We start from the raw sequence: 20041 nt of genomic DNA, 5'->3' as shown, positions 1-20041 counted from the left end.
GACCCCGTCTCTACAAAACAATGTTTAAAAGTCAGCTGGGTATGGTGGTGCATACCTGTAGTCTTAGCTACTCTGGAGGCTGAGATGGGAGGATCGCCTGAGCCCAGGAGGTCAAAGCTGCAGTGAGTCATGACATCATACCACTTCACTTCAGCCTGGACGACACAGTGAGACACCGTCTACAAAAAATAAATGGAAAATGAATTAAAACAAGTTTAACATACCAGTCCTAGGGGTAGAGATATTTGTAGTGGAACAGATTTTCCACTTCAAAGGGCAGTGAAGACACACAGTGGGTGATCGGAGTTCAGGTAACAAAGCAAGGCATGTGGAAATGCTTTAGCAGGAGGCAGGTTTCATTCAACTGCGTTTCCTCAGGGTTGGAAAATATGATCACATTTGACTTTAAGCTCAACCACTGTAGGGGTTCTTTTGTTCTTCAGCTCTCTTTTCCATTTTCCTCACCTAATAAGGTTAAAACTATACAACTCTCTAGGTCGTACTGAGAATTAAGAAAGAGAATGTACATGAAAGTACTTTGTAATGCAGAACTCAAATCTGAAGTGTGGATAAGAGTTTTCTATGACGCCTAAGGTGTTTGGGAGTTTTGTTTTTTCTTTTTTGCATTTTTTTTTTCCTAACCACTAGACTCTCAGGGAGCATTTGGGACTTTTTGTTTGATTTTGTTAAAAGCTTTAACTACAAGTAATCACAGTTTCCAAAAGCATATATCTAATCTGCTCATTAAGTTTAAGGATAATAATTGGACTCCTCTTTTTTTGACTGAAATGTATTTGTAGGATAATTCAGTAAGAAATATTAATTAGTGATGGGAGGAAAACATTTCTTAATCCATCCAATTTTAAATGATATATCTGCAAAAGGGGTAACAAATAATCATGCAAGACCCTTTAGAAAGATATGTAGACGAGTGTTCTTTCTCCGTACATTGTAAGCTCTAGTTCCTTCCTTATCACATCTGGATTTTAGTAAGAGAAAAATACAAGAATGGAATTTTAAAATGTGAAGTAAATTCAACATCATTAACCACCAGGCAAGTGAACATTAAAACCACAATGAAATATCACACCACACCTATCAGAATTGCTGTAATAAAGAATAGTAGCTGGGTGGGCTGGTGTACAACAACAAATGGTGGGGAGGCTGTGGAGAAACTGAATCACTTGTATATTCTGGTGGGAATGTAAGCCAAAATTGTATAGCCACTCAGAAAAACCGTTTGGCAATTTCTGGAAAAAAAAAAAAAAGAAAACATGGGCTGGGTGTGGTGGCTCATGCCTGTAATCCCAGCACTTTGGGAGGCCACAATGGGAAGATTGCTTGAGACCAGGAGTTCAAGACCAGCCTGGTCAACATAATGAGACCCCATCTCTATTCTTTATTTTTTTAATTAAAAAATATAAATAAAAAAATGAAACATGCATTTATCATACATTCCAGCAATTGTATCCCTGGGCATTTATCCCAGAGAAATGACAACTTATGCTCACATAAAAACCTGTACACAAATGTTCATAGCAACTTAGTGCATCATAGTTAAAACTGGAAAAAGCTCAGATGACCCCTTACGGGCATAAACATAGTATGACATTCTATTCAGCAATAACAAGGGATAAACTATCGATACATGCAGCACCTTGGATGAATCTGGAAGTAATTATGCTGATTTACAAATGTTATTCTGAAAGATTACATAGTGCATGATTATATTTGTATAATATCTTTGACCTGACAAAATTTTAGAAATGGAAAACAGATGAGTGGTTGCCAGAGATTAGGAACAGAGGTTGGAAGTTGGAGGAGAGAGGTGGGTGTGGTTATAAAAGGACAACACAAAGGGTTCTTGTGATGATGAAAATATTCTGTAAATTGAATAGAATGAAACACACACAAACACAATAAGCACCAGTAAAATTAGAGAAATCTAAATAAGGTCAGCGGATTGCATCAATGTCAATATACTAGTTATGACATTCTACTATTTTGTAAAATGTTACCACTGGGGAAGCTGGGTAGACAGCATACCAGATCTCTTTATTATTTCTTATGGATCTCTTTATTATTTCTTACAACTGCATGTGAATTTACAATTATCTAAATCTTTTTCAATTAAAAAAAGTAAGGTAAAGTAAAACCGTAGACCTCGTATCTACATATATTTCTAGAATATCGATCTTTTAGAATAAGTTTTCGGCACAGATGGGAATATTTTCTTTAGGAATACGTTTTGGTAGGGTACCACTGCAAGTGCAGCAGATTGGATGGGGTTTAAGGAGAGAAGTAAAATAAGGGTGATGGAATTTGAAAATTAGTAACATTATCTGAAGCAGCTGCCGTGATTCTGCTGCCCGGCTCTTTGACGCAAATGAAATGCAAAAGTGAGCAGGTGGCAATTACAGCAAGGAGATTCCTCTACCGAGACAGAACCCAAAATGCCACAATAGAGCAAAAGGCATCTATATGTTTATGAAAGAGAAAGTGAAAATGGGGAATAGACATAAACTCTTTCGTGTGTTTTTGATAATAAGCATTCCAGAAGCCAGAAAGCATATAAAGGCCTTGAGGAGCATTAAAAGGCCTTGAGGAGATCCCCTCAGATGTTATTTCAAACTGTAACTCACACAGGTGCATACACATAACTACTTTAAACCCTGGTCCGGGAGGCTTTTACTTATCCTCCCTTTGGTCATGCCAAGCCATCAGCCGGCAAGATTATTGACAGTGCATCTATTATATCTAATTTATCTTCTTCTCTCCCGTAAAATCTGTCTTGCAGGCCCTTAATCTCACTTGCAACGTGTGGGGAGACCCACCTCCGGAGGTCTCGTGGTTGAAGAACGAGAAGGCCCTGGCCTCAGACGACCACTGCAACCTCAGGTTCGAGGCCGGGAAGACCGCGTACTTCACCATCAACGGCGTGAGCACTGCTGACTCGGGCAAATACGGGCTGGTTGTGAAGAACAAGTATGGCTCGGAGACCAGCGACTTCACCGTCAGCGTGTTCATCCCAGAGGAGGAGGCGAGGATGGCCGCCTTGGAGTCCCTGAAAGGCGGCAAGAAGGCAAAGTGACCGGAGGTGCGAGGAGAGCCAGCTGGCCTGTACTACTTGGGTGTGAATGGTTTGGGTTAAGGATGAGACGTCTTCATGCTTTCTCCTCCCTATTATTTTCTGGCTTGAGGGGAAAATAATGTCAGATCTTTCACTCATAAAAAGCAGCAACTAATGACACTTTAATTGTTTTTCTTTATCTACAAAATTATGTGTTAAGAAAATACCATTCATAGCATGAAGATTAGGAAACAGTTTTAAGGAGAAGACTTGAATAAAGTTGGAGGGACATTGAATGATGGTCAGAGGGCAGACGAATGTGTTGTGGGGCGAGCTGGGATTTGCTGCAGCTGTGAAGCCACGGCCATGTCTCGTGTGTTGTTACAGAAGTGATGTGCTTTTCGACGGGCGCCTTGTGGCTTGGAACCTCCTCTGTATGAATAAACAGTTTTCACATCTGTCCTCTTCCCCGACACTGTTTCTCAAATTCCTGCTATTTTGCTGCTAGGTTGGGTGGCTTCTTGGTGCTTCTTTCTCAATGAGTCTTGTGCCACATCTTCTGATTTAAATTCCTTTTGGTGAAAGCAGTACCTTGCAACATGTTCAGATAAGTCGTTTGAACTCAACCAGGTTCAGGGGTGTGAAATTACACTGCCACTGCACATCTGGTGGCTTACCACACAATCAAGCCCATTCCATTAATAAGATACACAAGGCAATTGAATGTAATGTGACAATTACATGTGATAAGATGGTGTGAGGTGCCTCCTGCCAGAATTGGAGACTAAGGGCCCACAGCTAAGAATAAAAGGTACAAAAGAAGCCTCATTCTAAGCTCAGAGAACTGCCAGCTGTGGAATTTGCCACTCCCTGAGGGGTTTGCCGAGGGTCAGCATCCCAGCAGCAGCTGTTTTAGAAAGTTTTGTCCTCCCCAACCCCAGCACCACACACACACACACACACATAACACACACCATTCTAGGAAAATTGTCATGGTGAAGTTTTTTCTGTTGGGTGCAGTAGCTCACACCTGTAATCCCAGCACTTTGGAAGGCTGAGGCAGGAGGATTGCTTGAGTCTAGGAGTTCAAGACCAGCCTGGGCAACATAGCGAGACCCCTCTCTACAACAAATTTTAAAAATCAGCTGGGTGTTGTGGTGCCCACCTATAGTCACAGCTACTTGGGAAGCTGAGGTGGGAGGATCATTTGAGCCTGGGAGGTCAAGCCTGCAGTGAGCCATGATGGTGCCACTGCACTCCAGCCTGGGCAACAGAAGAAGACCATCTCATAAAAACAATTTTTTCCCCTTTTTCTCCTGCCAAAGGTAGCAGATGGGGCAAGAAATTTCCTTATACAGTTGGCAGGGGTTCCTACACACCCTCTCCTTTACAAGTTTAAGGCTGGAAACTGCTTCTCATCTGACTGTGGCCAATCCACTTGTCCAGACAAGTGCTGGATGCTGCTGCTGTGACACTGAACACCAGGCAGGAGCCAGATGCTGTGTTCTCACTCCCAGATATGGCAAGGAGATGAGCTTCCCAAGGGCCAAGTGGACCCCATGGAAGGTGGCTGGCCATGAGCAGTCTGCAGTTCTGTCTGCCTCAGTAAGAGGGCTACATCTGAACAAGCCGACCCAGAAGGGAACTGTCAGTGGGTGGACACCTGCTGGGGAGCTAAAGATGGGAGGGTGGCGGGGTGGGGGTGGGGGCAGGAAGGGTTCAAGCAGCGGCAGACCTCCCATGCCAAGGGCCAAGGGCTGTACAAGCGAGAGGTCCCTAAGACTCTCCGAAAAGCCCCACCACACCCCTCAAAGAGCCAGCAACAGAGTTCCCAGTATCAGAGAGGTGAGGTTTCTGCAAGCAGCACCTCCCACCCCTTCCCTAATTTCCACTAGCTGGAGCCCAGACTGGGGAGAAAGCAAGAAGGGTGTTGAATCAGGTGGAAACAAAATTTTAAAACAGTGTATTCCAAATTCTGAAATTGTGCAAAAATGTATGAAATCGAAGTGTGCCCTAAGACCCCTGCACCCAGCAGAGGGGCATGATAGGACACAGCAGCAGTGAGGTGGGGAGATGGCTTTTGTGTTCAGAGCTCCATACGCTGGGATTTCTCAATAAAACAGCTGTAAGAATTATTTCAGCCATTATTATGACCAAACTAAACCAGTGACCTCAAGATTTAATAGCTTAGGTAAAAAGCTGCTATTTCTACAGGGGAAAATATAACTGAAACTATAGATCCATCACTTTAATGATGCCGAAGGTACTTTGTAACACATAAAAATTTATGAACCTGTGACCTGGTAAATGTGAAGTAGTGGTACTTAAAGGATCAACTTGGAACACAAAAAGGACCATTCAGAGTTTACTTTAGTTTTATAAAATTAATATATAGGCTGGGTGCGGTGGCCCATGCCTGTAATCCCAGCACTTTGGGAGGCTGAGGCAGGTGGATCACCTGAGGTCGGGAGTTTGAGACCAGCCTGGCCAACATGGAGAAACTCCATCTCTACTAAAAATACAAAACTAGCCGGATGTGGTGGCACATGCCTGTAATCCCAGCTACTCAGGAGGCTGAGGCAGGAGAATTGCTTGAACCCTGGAGGCGGAGGTTGTGGTGAGCCAAGATCTCGCCATTGCACTCCCGCCTGGGCAACAAGAGCGAAACTCCATCTCAAAAAAAAAAAAAAATATATATATATATATATATATATATATATAAAAATATATATATTAAATATATAAATAAATATATATATAAAATATATAAATATAAATATCTATATATAATAGTCAAGGGACACATTTTAAAACCTAGATCTTCCTAAATTCTTGAAGTTCAACTTTAAAACATTATTTTTCCGTTTAAAAATCTAACCATTGAAGAACATTAAGTTTAAGGCTGCTTTTTATGGCATAACTTAATTCCCTTTAATTTGTTAAGCTTTATTTATAAATTAATACATTTTCTCTCCACTTTAAGGACTACTATTGTCTGACTTAAACAAAACTGTCTCAAGAACTTAAATAACTTTATCTACTAAACTAAGTATATAAATACAGAAAATTTGGAGTTTTCACAAATATTCTCATATTGTATATAAACTTAGTAAGATGAACAGTCAATTAAACATTTTACATTGGAATCACAAAGCTGAAGGCTGGGTGCAGTGGCTTACACCTGTAATCCCAGCACTTTGGGAAGCCCAGGCAGGAGGATCACTCGAGCCCAGGAGTTTGAGACTAATCTGGAGAACATAGTGAAAACCCATCTCTACAAAAGATCCAAAATTAGCTGGGGGTGGTGGCATGAGCCTGTAGTTCCAGCTACTCGGGAGGCTGAAGCAGGAGGATCACTTGAGCCTGGGAGGTCAAGGCTGCAGTGAGCTGGGATTGCACCACTGCACTCCAGCCTGGAAGACAGAGTGATACTCTGTCAAAAAAAAAAAAAAAAATTGGACTTAGTCACTAGGCTAAGACATTTCAAGTACATGAAAATCAAATATGCACAGCCTACATAATGCAGAAATACTAATTTTGCCTAGATATAGCCTCTAAGAGCTGGGGCTGGAGTTTTAATACCCATGCCAGAATGAGAGATGTAGACCTGGGTCGTTCAAGGTGGTGAGTTGGTACCAAGATCCCCGCACAAATCTGAGATGCACAAAGAGTGGCTTAGTCAAAACAAAAATGGGAATAGTAAAAATATCACCAACTGACATAGAGAAGCTATACAGAAGCTTTCCATCTGCCTGGGGGCGGTTCTGGATAGAAGAAAATTTAATGGATTCCTCAAACCAGTACTGCATGTTTGTGGGGTGCAAATTTACAGCACCACATGGTAACAATCTCACGCCAAGAATTCCCATAAAAATGGTCGAGGTCTGGGGCCTCAGGGAAGCAAACGTAAAACTATGCTAGACGGGACTTCTCTGTCTGCCCACAAAGGATTACTGTTATGGAAATTGTCCTCCCACCATGAACAACTAGAGAAACACGCAAAATACATGGAAAAATAACTGTTTCGGGCATTGGCCAGCAGATGTGCAGGCCCAGGATGGCTGAGAGAAGAAGAAAAAGTGATCAGACACCTATGATTGCTCCAGCTTCTTCTTGCCTAGACAGAGTGCTCAGGCTGCAATTCAGCAGGGGGAACCTGTCAGTCTCATTGAATTGAGGGGATAGAGATTGAGGTTCAAGGAGTCTGGGTCGTCTAAAACGTAGCAGAAAGAATAATAGAGAGGAGAGTTGCACGAAGACAGGGTGCTGGAGGCTGCACATGCTGTTTGGCTGAGTACTATTCAGCGAATGTATGGGAGAAAGAAATCTGGAAAGCCTCAGGCCAAACAATTCTTGGAGCTCACGTGGGCTGGAAACAGAGTCCATTTCCACCAGCTGGAATGAAAAGACTTTGTAATACGTGGGCCTCGGGTAGAGTCCTCAGAAGTTTCTCACCTCCATAATGGGGCACCACTAAGGTGAGACATTAATCCTAGATTAAAAACTCTGGCCCCACCCTAACAGAGCTTAAAAGCAAGCCTCAAGAGGATCAAATATCTACAACAAATCGTGTGTCAGAACAAGGTGCAGCGCACTTTAAATGAACACACTGGCACGGTCTCAAGTGTTCATTAGTTCTGTTCTGTGGGCCTGCTTCACTTACCCACAGCAAGATGTTTAGATAAAATACTAATACATCAGTTATATGGAGGATTACAAGCTGGATACATAGTGACCATCACATCACAGCTTCAAATATTTGCATTTTGACCTCTACCTTGGGCTTTAGAGATAAAATTACGTTTAAAAAACAGTCTTAAGTTATTTAAATTGCTTCTGAAGAATCAACTGATATATGTAAATGAAAATCTCAATCTCTAAAATGCACACGAAAGTTTCCAAAATTACTTAGCTCATACTTACTAACATCTAAGTGCATTTTTTACTTTTTTTAGAACATACTTTAATTGTAGCCCAGCATCAAGAAGGCATAGTAGACTTGTCACAAAGCTCACACACACACTGTGGTTACTCAGACAGTCCATACTCCCTGCTACCCACTTCTGAGGACAAATATTTACATTCTGAAAAAATGATATACAACTAAGTTTAATTTAAAACACTTTGGGAACAAAATAGGCACTGTTATGAATAAATTATGAAGGTAGTGCTCCCCTCCCCTGGTCTTGAGTTTCTACAGTTTCCTTCTGTGGTTTCTTTCCTCTCGTTTCTGGTTTTAAAAGTTTAAGTGCATAACCTATCTGGCTGGGACTTCAGCCTGAGGCATTACTAGTGCCCATGGTATCACACAAAAGCCACCCACTCTGCTTGCTAAGAGCTGGTTCTAAGCCAGGAGAAAAGGTGTTACATTGCTGGGCCAAACTGAAGCAAAGTGTTTCCTTTCAGAGATGAGGGGACGTGTCCCCGAATCAGAGAGTGTTTTATTACGTTGACTCTATTTCGGTTGTTCCGGGCTGATCTTAGTTATCTAAATATCCCCTACTGAATGCACCCGTAGTTGCCCACAGGAACCCTCTCCAAGGAGACCCCCATGCCAACTGCAGTATATATATGAATGCTCCCTCAGTTTCCTTGTTCTTTACAGCTTAATATTCCCTGCTGGAAAGAGCTAACCAGTTCTCAGAACCCTCTTTGCTCACAGGCTTCTGTCAGTACAGGCACCTCTGGTTCATAAGCTTCCCACGCAGTCTGGACACATTCTCCAGAATTTCACAAGAAGCGTGTGTCTTCCTTATACTCAAAACCAGGAGCTGAATTGCCAGGAGGCATTTGGCTTTATGAAAGTGAAGACTGTGCAGAGAAAGATGAGAAGCAACTCATTGCTGGGGCAGAATCGAGAAATCTGAGATCCTCCTCTCAGGTGAAAGTTTCAGCAGCACTGAAGTACGGATGAAAAAATAATGAAAATGAAACCAATTCCTTGTCTTCGTCTCAAAACTGAAGGAAAAACAATTACCTCTACGTCATTCTATTAAAAACACGGGGCATTGCCTGGGCACGGTGGCTCACACCTATAATCCCAGCACTTTGGGAGGCCAGGAATTTGAGACCAGCCTGGGCAACACAGAGAGTCCCCATCTCTACCAAAAACAAAAAATAAAAATAAATTAGCTGAGCATGGTGGTACATGACTGTAGTCCTAGCTACTTGGGAGGCTAAGATGGGCAGATGCTTGAGCCCAGGAGCTCGAGGCTGCAGGGAGCCATGATCGTGCCACCACTCTCCAGGCAGGGCAACAGTAAGACTCTGTCTCCAAAAAAGACAAACCATAAGATATCATTTCTTCCATTCATTCATTCATTCATTCAACAAATATTTACTTGGTGTGGGTGAGGCCCTATTCTCCCAGGCCCTTCTCACCTGCCATGGTAGAAAGCCCTCTGTCCCTAAAATTCCTGCCTTTTTGCCAGGTTTATGTCCAGCACAAGTGGAAAATCACCAACAGCTTTGACCTCTGAACAGACACTGCCGGAAGTCATGGAAGTGAACTGGGGTGAGGAATTGGTTTTTTCCATCTCACTCAAGTGTGGCAGGACAGTTGCTCTGTGGTGCCGGGGGCCAGGAAGTGAGGGAGAAGAGGCAGGAAATGTGTACTGGCTCCTACACATAAACTTCGTATCTATAAAGAATGAGACTATTTTGTTTAAACGTTTTTAGTTGGAATGTTTCTCAATTTTATATTCCTTGAGGCTCTTAATTTTGTTTCTTATCTGGGCTGCATTATGGTTGTTAACATTTCAAAAAGTGGTTGAGCATTTCTAACGCTGTGTAAAAGAAGGTTGTTGCCTTTAAATACAAGGCAGCAAAGAAAAAGAAAAACTGTACGTAAAAATATAGGCCAGGCCCGGTGGCTAACGCCTGTAATCCCAGCACTTTGGGAGGCTGAGGCGGGTGGATCACCTGAGGTCAGGAGTTTGAGACCAGCCTGGCTAACATGGTGAAACTCTTATCTCTACTAAAAATACAAAAATCAGCTGGGTGTGGTGGCACACGCCCGTAATCCCAGCTACTCGGGAAGCTGAGGCAGGAGAATCGCTTGAACCCAGGAGGTGGAGGTTGCAGTGAGCTGAGATTGCGCCACTGCACTCCAGCCTAGGCAACAGAGCGAGATTCCTTCTCAAAGAAAACATAAAAATATAAAAACATAATGATAATGAGAAGCCATTTTAGCTAGAGTAATAGAAAAAATTCATTTGCATTTTAAAATATGGTCATGCTAAAATCACTTTAGCTTTTAAATAGACACTTTGATGTCCCTGGTTCTACTAGAACCTGTCAGGGACATTTGAACAACTTTTATGAAGTAGAAGCAGACTGATCTCCTGCATAGCTAAGGTTCAGAGACAATTTGTCTCATTTTCACTCTACTTTAATAATACAAAACTAACATAATGAGGAAATGTATCACCATAAGGCAGAGATTATTAAGTATTCAGACCTTTGTTGATAAAGAATTTAAAGCGGGCCGGGCGTGGTGGCTCACGCTTGTAATCCCAGCACTTTGGGAGGCCGAGGCGGGCGGATCACGAGGTCAGGAGATCGAGACCACGGTGAAACCCCGTCTCTACTAAAAAATACAAAAAAAAAAAATTAGCCGGGCGTGGTGGCGGGCGCCTGTAGTCCCAGCTACTTGGAGAGGCTGAGGCAGGAGAATGGCGTGAACCCGGGAGGCGGAGCTTGCAGTGAGCCAAGATTGCGCCACTGCACTCCAGCCTGGGTGACAGAGCGAGACTCCGTCTCAAAAAAAAAAAAAAAAAAAAAAAAAAAAAGAATTTAAAGCAAAATAAGTCCAAAGGCTAGAGGAAGTTAAAAAAAAAAAAAAAACTGGCCGGGCGTGGTGGCTCACGCTTGTAATCCCAGCACTTTGGGAGGCCGAGGCAGGTGGATCACGAGGTCAGGAGATCGAGACCACGGTGAAACCCCGTCTCTACTAAAAAATACAAAAAATTAGCCGGGCGTGGTGGCGGGCGCCTGTAGTCCCAGCTACTCGGAGAGGCTAAGGCAGGAGAATGGCGTGAACCCGGGAGGCGGAGCTTGCAGTGAGCCGAGATCGCGCCACAGCACTCCAGCCTGGGCGACAGAGCAAGACTCCGTCTCAAAAAAAAAAAAAAAAAAAAGCCACATGTCACTTCAAATGTTTATTATAGTGGTATGCTGTAGAGATATTGTTGTAAAGTATTGTTACTGTATTATTTGTGTATTATATAGAGATATATAGAGATACAGTTGTGTATTATTGTTATAGTAATATTATCTTGTTTTATGGTTGTATATTACAGAGCTACAAACATAATAAAAATTAGAAAACTTGAAAGAAATTGTATAAAGGCCTTAATGCAGTGAGACGATTGGAACTGCTCTCATTTCTATGGTAGCCACAGTAACAGAAATTCAGTGTGTCCTTTGTCAACACAGGAAGTTTGTTACAAAGACATCATTCAAAACAAGAGTCAAATTCTGGGAACTCACTTTGAAATGAAAAGGGGAAAAAAATCAGAAAGCGTTTATTTTTATAGCCTTTAAAGTGCTTTTTGTAGAGATTAGGCCAGTCACTGCAAAATAAATAAATAAATAAATTCTAATTCAATTCACTTCTTCTATGGACCACTTGCATGCGTCCTTGAAAATTACACACCCTTAGAGCATGATATTTTCTTTTGCCGGAGGTATTCATCAGCCTGTATAAAGGTATGCATTAGTTACCTGCCTCCTCTGCCCCACAAGGCAGGCTTTTGAAGCATTAACATTTTTGTTGTTTTTCTCTTTTGTGAGGTGGGGGGTGTTGTTGTTGTTGAGACGGGGTCTCCCTGTGTCACCCAGGCTGGAGTGCAGTGGCGCAATTACAGCTCACTGCAGCCTTGAACTCCTGGGCTCAATTGATCCTCCCAACTCAGCCTCCCGAGTAGCTGGGACTACAGGTGCACGCCACTACACCTGCCTAATTTTTGTATTTTTTGTAGAGATAGGGTTTTGCTGTGTTGCCCAGATTAATCTCGAACTCCTGGGCTCAGGTGATTCACCTGCCTTGGCCTTGAAAGTGCTGAGATTACAGGTGTGCCTCACTATGCCTGGCCTTGAAGCATTTACTCTGGGGAGCTGACAAAAATTCTGCTAAGCACATTATGTCTTAAAATTAGTCAAGTATTGATCATGGATTTGGGGAACTCCTCAATAGTTGACTTTAGGTGTAAAATATAAGCCAGTTTTGCTGCTATTGTTATCATTCACTTATTCCTTCCACAAATGTTTACTGAGCAATGTCTGTGAGAAAACAAAGATGAATCAGATGGAGATTCGCCCTCAGGATGTTTACTGCTAACTGATGTGTTAGCAGTACCAGAATGTGAATAACCACAATATAAGCAACGTGTTCATAGGGAAGAGACAGACAGTATGCTATCCTGTGAGTTCAAGGAGGGTGCGATGCTTGCTGTGCGGTGAGGTTAGGGTACAGGGGAAGGTGGATTACAGGAATCAGAAAAGGTTTTGTGGACACAGTAGCATTTAATCTGTGTTTTGATGAGCAGGAGGGTGTTTTGATGAGCAGGAGGTGAAACTTGATGAGCCAGTTTCAAGACTGAAGGGAAAAGTATTTATGTTAAAGAAATCCCTCTGCCGGCTGGGCGCAGTGGCTCACACCTATAATCCCAGCACTTTGGGAGGCCAAGGCAGGCAGATCACTTGAGGTCAGGAGTTCCAGACCAGCCTGGCCAACATGGTGAAACCACATCTCTACTAAAAATACAAAAATTAGCCAGGCGTGGTGCATGCAACTGTAGTCCCAGTTATTCGAGAGGCTGAGGCAGGAGACTCGCTTGAACCTGGGAGGCAGAGGTTGTGGTGAGCTGAGATCACGCCACTGCACTCCAGCCTTGGAGACAAGAGCAAAACTCCGTCTCCAAAAAAAAAAAAAAAAAAAAAAAATCCCTCAGTACCATGAAGGCATCCCCAGAGCAGACAGGTATACACAGGTGTGAGCTTCAATATCTACTCCCAGACAAAGGAGGCATTGGCCAAACTCATTCTGTCCTTATTACGGGCCGAATTGTGTCCTTCAAAATTCATATGTTGAAGCCCTAACTCCCAGTACCTTAATATGTGACTGTGTTTGGAGGTTATGTCTTTAAGGAGGTAATTGAGTTACAATGAGGTCAGTGGAGTGAGCTCTAACCCAAAATGACTGCTGTCCTTGTGAGGAGTTTAGGACACAGACTCAAAGGGAAGACCACGTGGAGAAGCAGGGAAAATGTGGCCATGTGCAAACCGAGGAGGGAGGCCCTGGAAGAAGCCAACCCCACGAACACCTTGATCTCAGACTTCCAGCTCCAGAACCATAAGGTAACACGTGTCTGTTGCTTAAGCCACGTACTCTGTGATCCTTCGTTATGTGGCAGCACCAGCAAACTAACACAGTCCCCATGGAGACTTCAGACATTCTCCTGGTTCGAACTTGGTTTGGTTTTCGGGCCCCCCACCTTGCTCCAGCTAACAACTCAGCCGAGCAAGGCTGGTGGACCGCTGTGATGGGCCATCTCACCAGCAGGTCCTGACCCACAAGGTGTGCAGGTAGCAGAAACCAAATACAACAAATACAGCAACAAGAAACACCTCTCCAACACCTGCTAGTCCTAGAGCCTTGTGATTGACACTGGGTCATTGGTGTTTACGCTGCCTCTATTCGTAAGTACTTACAATGTGCCAGCTCCTGTCCTAAGCCCTTTACTCACTGAATCCTTTCTATAAGCATGTAGGGGAGATACTATTATTGGGCTGCTTTTCCACATGAGGAATCTGAGGTACGAAGAGGGTTCCTTTTGTCCAAAACCACACAGCTAGTAAGTGGTCTGGGATTTGAGCCTAGGCATTTAGGCTCCAGACTTCATTTTCTTAACAGTTAATTATACCCAGCTGCCTCTGGATAGAAATATTTTCACAGTCTTTAAGATATGCCAGGAGCATACTTCGCAGGGCCACATATAAGGGAGGGGTGACCTCTGGGTATTACTGCAGATTGAGCTAACTCCGTCATAGGACCCCCACAAACCCACATGCTCCAAACACACAACCATGCAAGATCAAATATAACAGGACTGTCTTTAGTACATTTAGAGCGTGGAAGGAGAAAGAGAATCCTTTTGAATGTATAATTGTTCAGGGAAAAGACATTATTTACTTCACTGCTGATTGTCTAGGGCTTAGAATCATGCCTGGCGCATTAGTAAGCATTTAATAAATATCTATTGAATGAAAAAAATTGGGGATAGAAATGAACAGTGAACTCAAAGGCAAAGTAGTGTGCAAGTGTAAAAGTGAATGGATAGGCCGGGCGCGGTGGCTCACGCTTGTAATTCCAGCACTTTGGGAGGCCGAGGCGGGCAGATCACGAGGTCAGGAGATGGAGACCACGGTGAAACCCCGTCTCTACTAAAAATACAAAAAATTAGCCGGGCGTGGTGGCGGGCGCCTGTAGTCCCAGCTACTCGGAGAGGCTGAGGCAGGAGAATGGCGTGAACCCGGGAGGTGGAGCTTGCAGTGAGCCGAGATCGCGCCACTGCACTCCAGCCTGGGTGAAAGAGCAAGACTCCGTCTCAAAAAAAAAAAAAAAAAAAAAAAGTGAATGGATAAAGAAGGTGTTGGAACTCAAACTTCAGGAGTGTGGAGCTGGGGTCTTATTCATACATCAAATGATCATAGATCAAATACACAGTGTTCACTCATGTCAAAAGATGAAGCTGGCCAGGCGCGGTGGCTCATGTCTGTAATCCCAGCACTTTGGGAGGCTGAGGCAGGCGGATCACAAGGTCAGGAGATCAAGACCATCCTGGCTAACACGGTGAAACCCTGTCTCTATTAAAAAAAAAACAAACACAAAAAAATTAGCCGGGCGTGGTGGCAGGCGCCTGTAGTCCCAGCTGCTCGGGAGGCTGAGGCAGGAGAATGGCATGAACCCGGGAAGCGGAGCTTGCAGTGAGCCGAGACAGCACCACTGCACTCCAGCCTGGGCGACAGAGTGAGACTCCGTCTCAAAAAAAAAAAAAAAAAAAAAAAAAAGAAAAGAAAAGAAAAAAAAAGATAAAGCCACAAACCTGTGTGAGGAGAGTTCCCTGTATAAAGCCAAGGAATTGTCCCATCTGTGAAACTGAGACCAGAACATTCTAACTGGACAACCAGTCCTGAGAAGCCTCAGCCAGCTGACCAGCTCCTCCTGTAACTTCTTGTAACTATACAACCTGAGGAATGTGGCTCCTGAGAGAAAATTGGTGGAAAACACCTACTACAGATGAGCTCATAGGTAAAAATTTAAAACCATCTGGGAAAGGAAGCAGCACAAGGAAGAATCACAAAAGAGATCATTTCCATCCAGGAACTAGAGTTAATGAATGGGAATGATCCATTAACTCAAGGACTCCTCCGGAGTCCCCAAAGTCCATTATGTCATTCTTCTGCCCTTGCGTCCTCATAGCTTAGTTCCCAAAAATAATCGTGTTTAAAATATTGAAGGAAGAAATATAACCTATAGGGCAGGAATAGTATATTATTAGGGGAAAAAAGCTAAATGAATTTGGAAAATAACAAATAGAAATCCTACACTGAAATATATATGAATTCATTTTTTTTAATTTAATGGATGGTAAGGGACCAATCTGCCCTTCATTCTTGCCCACTCTTCACAAAGTTGGACTTCGATGGGCCAGAAGAGTGCTACTTTGGCAGGGGTATCAGAGGTCTACCCTGTCAACCGTGGGAGGTGGATGGATTAGGGGATAGTGGCTAGATTATCATTTTATTACAGTGTCAGGAACTATCTCAAAAGGAGCATTTAAAACAGCTGGCTATGAAGTGATGTCAACATACTATTTGTAACTCTATTCCTGTTCCTCTCAACTTTAATCCTGCTTCAGTTTTGGATAGATGCCCAAGAATATGCTTTTATTTATTTATTTTTTTGAGACAGGGTTTTTATTCCCTGACTTCGAGAAAAAATAAAAATAAAAATAAGTCAGGGTTTTTCTCTGTCACCCAGGCTGGAGTGCAGTGGCGTAATCATAGCTCACTGCAGCCTCAAACTCCTGGGCTTGAGAAATCCTCCTGCCTTAGCCTCCAGAGTAGCTGGGACTACAAGCATGCACCTCCATGCACAGGTAATTTTTTCTTTTCTTATTTTTGTAGAGACAGGGTCTTGCTATGTTCCCCAAGCTGGTCTTGAACTCCTGGCCTCAAGCAATCCTTCCACCTTGCCTTCCCAAAGTGCTGAGATTATAGGTGTGAGCCACCACACCTGAGCCAAACATATTCTTTACTGGAAAATAATTAAATCATGAGTCAACCAACAAACAGGCTTCATTGCACAGCATCAATTATTTCTTCAAAAAATATTTTTTGGCTGGGCGAGGTGGCTCACACTTGTAATCCTAGCACTTTGGGAGGCTGGAGGCGGGTGGATCACCTGAGGTCAAGAGTTCAAGACCAGTCTGGACAACATGATGAAACCCTGTCTCTACTAAAAATACAAAAAAAAAAAAAGTAGCCAGGTGTGGTGGCATGTGCCTATAGTCCCAGCTACTTGGGAAGCTGAGGCAGGAGAATCACTTGAATCCAGGAGGCGGAGGTTACAATGAGCCAAGATTGTGCCACTGCACTCCAGCCTGGGTGACAGAGGGAAACCTTGTCTCAAAAAAAAAAAAAAAAAAAAAAAAAATTATTAAGTGCCTACCAAGAGTAGGATACTGTGTTGAACAGAGTGAAGAGCTGTGAAGATGTGACCCGACAATGGGTGGTAGAGATGATGAATGGTAGAGACGATGAATGGTACAGATGATGAATGGTAGGCTTGAACTGGCTTAGATAGGATGATCCAGGCAGAGGGTGCAGCAAGTGCAAAGGCCCAGGGGCATATCTGCCCTTCGCATGTTTGAATAACAGCAAGTTGGTCAGTATGCCTGGAACATAGGTACAAGGTCAGAAAGGGAAGCAGGGGTCAAATCATGTGGGGCCACGTAGAGTGAGGTAAGGAATTTTGACTTTATTCTAAATCCAGTGGGAATCCACTGGAGGGTTTTAAGCAGAGGAACATGAGTTCAACAACTTTTTTAAAAGATCACTCTGGGCCGGGCGCGGTGGCTCACGCCTGTAATCCCAGAACTTTGGGGCGGTTCACAAGGTCAGGAGATCGAGACCATCCTGGCTAACATGGTGAAACCCCGTCTCTACTAAAAATACAAAAAATTAGCCGGGCATGGTGGCAGGTGCCTGTAGTCCCAGCTACTCAGGAGGCTGAGGCAGGAGAATGGCATGAACCTGGGAGGCGGAGCTTGCAGTGAGCCAAGATTGCGCCACTGCACTCCAGCCTGGGGGACAGAGCAAGACTCTGTCTCGAAAAAAAAAAAAAAAATTCATTCTGGGTATTTAGTTGGCGAATGGATTGAAGAAGGACAAAAATGAAAGGGGAAAGGGTCAAGTTGCTCTTCCACTGTTCAGGATAAAATTGAGGACAGCTTAGAATAAAGCTAGCAGTAGAGATGCAAAGAGGCTGACAGATTCGAGATATAACTTCAGGATAAAGTTCTGTGGATGCACTGGATATAGGGAATGAGGGAGAGAAGGAAGAGTCACGGATAACCTGGAGACTTTTAGCCTATCGGCTGGAAGGGGCTGGGCACCACTACTTGAGATATGAAAAAATGGGGAGAAAGAGTTTTGGAGGAAAATCAAGCTTCCCATGTTGGGCATGTTAATTTTGAGACACCTGTTAGACCTACAAATGGATATGGCAAGAAAGAAGCTGGATAAGTAAGTCTGTGGTTCAGGGGAGAGATCATGGGAGAGATGGAGATTTAAGAGTCATTGGACTACAGACGCTCCTGAAATCCATGGGTTTCCAAGGGAGGACCCCTTCTGGAAAGAGGGAAGGAAGGAAAAGAGAGCCCTGGTGCACGCCAACATTTAGAGTTCTAGAAGAGGACAGGAACCAGCAAAGACAACTGAGAAGAAGAAACTTGGGAGGGAGAAGAAGGACCAGGGAGTGTCAGGGAGGTGAAAGAGAAGAGCATGTGTCCCCCAGACAGAATGGTCAGCTGTGTCCAGCGAGGATGAAGTTGTCATAGAGTTTAGTTTTTGTGACAGAGGCCTTGGAGTGAATTTGAAAGAAAATGGAGGTTGAAAAAAATGGACACAAGGCTGGGTGTGGTGGCTCATGCTTGTAATCCCAGCACTTTGGGAGGCCGAGGCGAGTGGGTCACCTGAGGTCAGGAGTTCGCGACCCTGTCTGGCCAACATGGCGAAACCCTGTCTCTACTAAAAATACAAAAATTAGCCAGCTGTGGTGGCGAGCACCTGTAACCCCAGCTACTTGGGAGGCTGAGGCAGGAGAATCACTTGAACCCAGGACGCAGAGGTTGCAGTGAGCCGAGATCGCACCATTGCACTCCAGCCTGGGCAACAAGAGCAAAACTCCATCTCAAAAAAAAAAAAAAAAAAAGAAAAGAAAAGAAAAAAAGAAAGGAAAAAATGGGACACAGAGCACGGATAATGATTTCAAGTAGTTTTTTTGACTGGGGAGTAAAGAAATGAGATGGTAGCTGAAGGGAACTCAGTGTAGAGTGGGGGACTTTAGGATGACAGGTGATAGATTAGAAGATGCTGATGAGACTGACCGAGGAAAAGGGAGGAGGCGACAATGCAGACAGATCTTAGGAGACAAGAAAGGGTGACATTCAGAGGACAGGCGGGGGTTCATCTGTGCTTGGATGAGGACCCTTGCCCTCTACCTTCATAGGACAGGAGGCAAGAATATGAGCACAGATACAGGTGGTTAATGGTGAGATGATGATGACGTTCCTTTCTGTTTCCATATTCTTAAGGAATTATGAGGCCATGTCATCAGTTGAGAGTGAATAATTAAGAGGAAGATGGAAAATGAGGTAAGTGGAGAGAGGAAAAGGCATGATATAACTATCTTAGAGAGCAGGGGGATGTGAGAGGTTTCCAGGAAGTGCCAGGGTCCATTCGAAATCTATGTTTCACACTAGTGGCACCATTGTGCAATTAGCTGCAACATTCATTTGCGCAAGTTTGGTTATGCTGAAGGACGGGGCTGTGTCAGGTAGGCAAACAAATGGAGAGAGAACAAAGGAACAAAGTCAGGGGTGGTTCTTTCTTTTTGTTTTTTGTTTTTTGTTTTTAAATGAGAATCCCCAACTACTTTATTTTTTTTGTTTGTTTTTGTTTTTATTTTTATTATTATACTTTAGGTTTTAGGGTACATGTGCACAATGTGCAGGTTTGTTACATATGTATCCATGTGCCATGTTGTTTTGCTGCACCCATTAACTCGTCATTTAGCATTAGGTATATCTCCTAATGCTGTCCCTCCCGCCTCCCCCCACCCCACAACAGTCCCCGGAGTGTGATGTTCCCCTTCCTGTGTCCATGAGTTCTCATTGTTCAGTTCCCACCTATGAGTGAGAACATGCGGTGTTTGGTTTTTTGTCCTTGCGATAGTTTACTGAGAATGATGGTTTCCAGCTTCATCCATGTCCCTACAAAGGACATGAATGCATCATTTTTTATGGCTGCATAGTATTCCATGGTGTATATGTGCCACATTTTCTTAATCCAGTCTATCGTTGTTGGACATTTGGGTTGGTTCCAACTCTTTGCTATTGTGAATAGTGCCGCAATAAACATACGTGTGCATGTGTCTTTATAGCAGCATGATTTATAGTCCTTTGGGTATATACCCAGTAATGGGATGGCTGGGTCAAATGGTATTTCTAGTTCGAGATCCCTGAGGAATCGCCACACTGACTTCCACAATGGTTGAACTAGTTTACAGTCCCACCAACAGTGTAAAAGTGTTCCTATTTCTCCACATCCTCTCCAGCACCTGTTGTTTCCTGACTTTTGAATGATGGCCATTCTAACTGGTGTGAGATGGTATCTCACTGTGGT

General features: G+C 43.5%; 1 protein-coding gene across 1 annotated transcript in view; it reads left to right on the top strand.

Annotated features, from left to right (window-relative positions):
- Nucleotides 1–3543, top strand: part of MYOM1 (myomesin 1) — a 157435-nt gene extending 153892 nt beyond the window's left edge. The window contains exon 38 of the mRNA XM_003262025.2: nt 2798–3543. Coding sequence (XP_003262073.2) covers nt 2798–3091 — 294 coding nt within the window. The 3' untranslated portion in view covers nt 3092–3543. The remainder of the gene's footprint in view (nt 1–2797) is intronic.
- Nucleotides 3544–20041: the final 16498 nt, after the last annotated feature.

The sequence above is a fragment of the Nomascus leucogenys genome, chromosome 4 (assembly GCF_006542625.1).
Source record: "Nomascus leucogenys isolate Asia chromosome 4, Asia_NLE_v1, whole genome shotgun sequence".
Taxonomy (NCBI): domain Eukaryota; kingdom Metazoa; phylum Chordata; class Mammalia; order Primates; family Hylobatidae; genus Nomascus; species Nomascus leucogenys.
The sequence above is the reverse complement of the archived record's forward strand: the minus strand, read 5'-3'. Positions and strand labels throughout refer to the sequence as shown.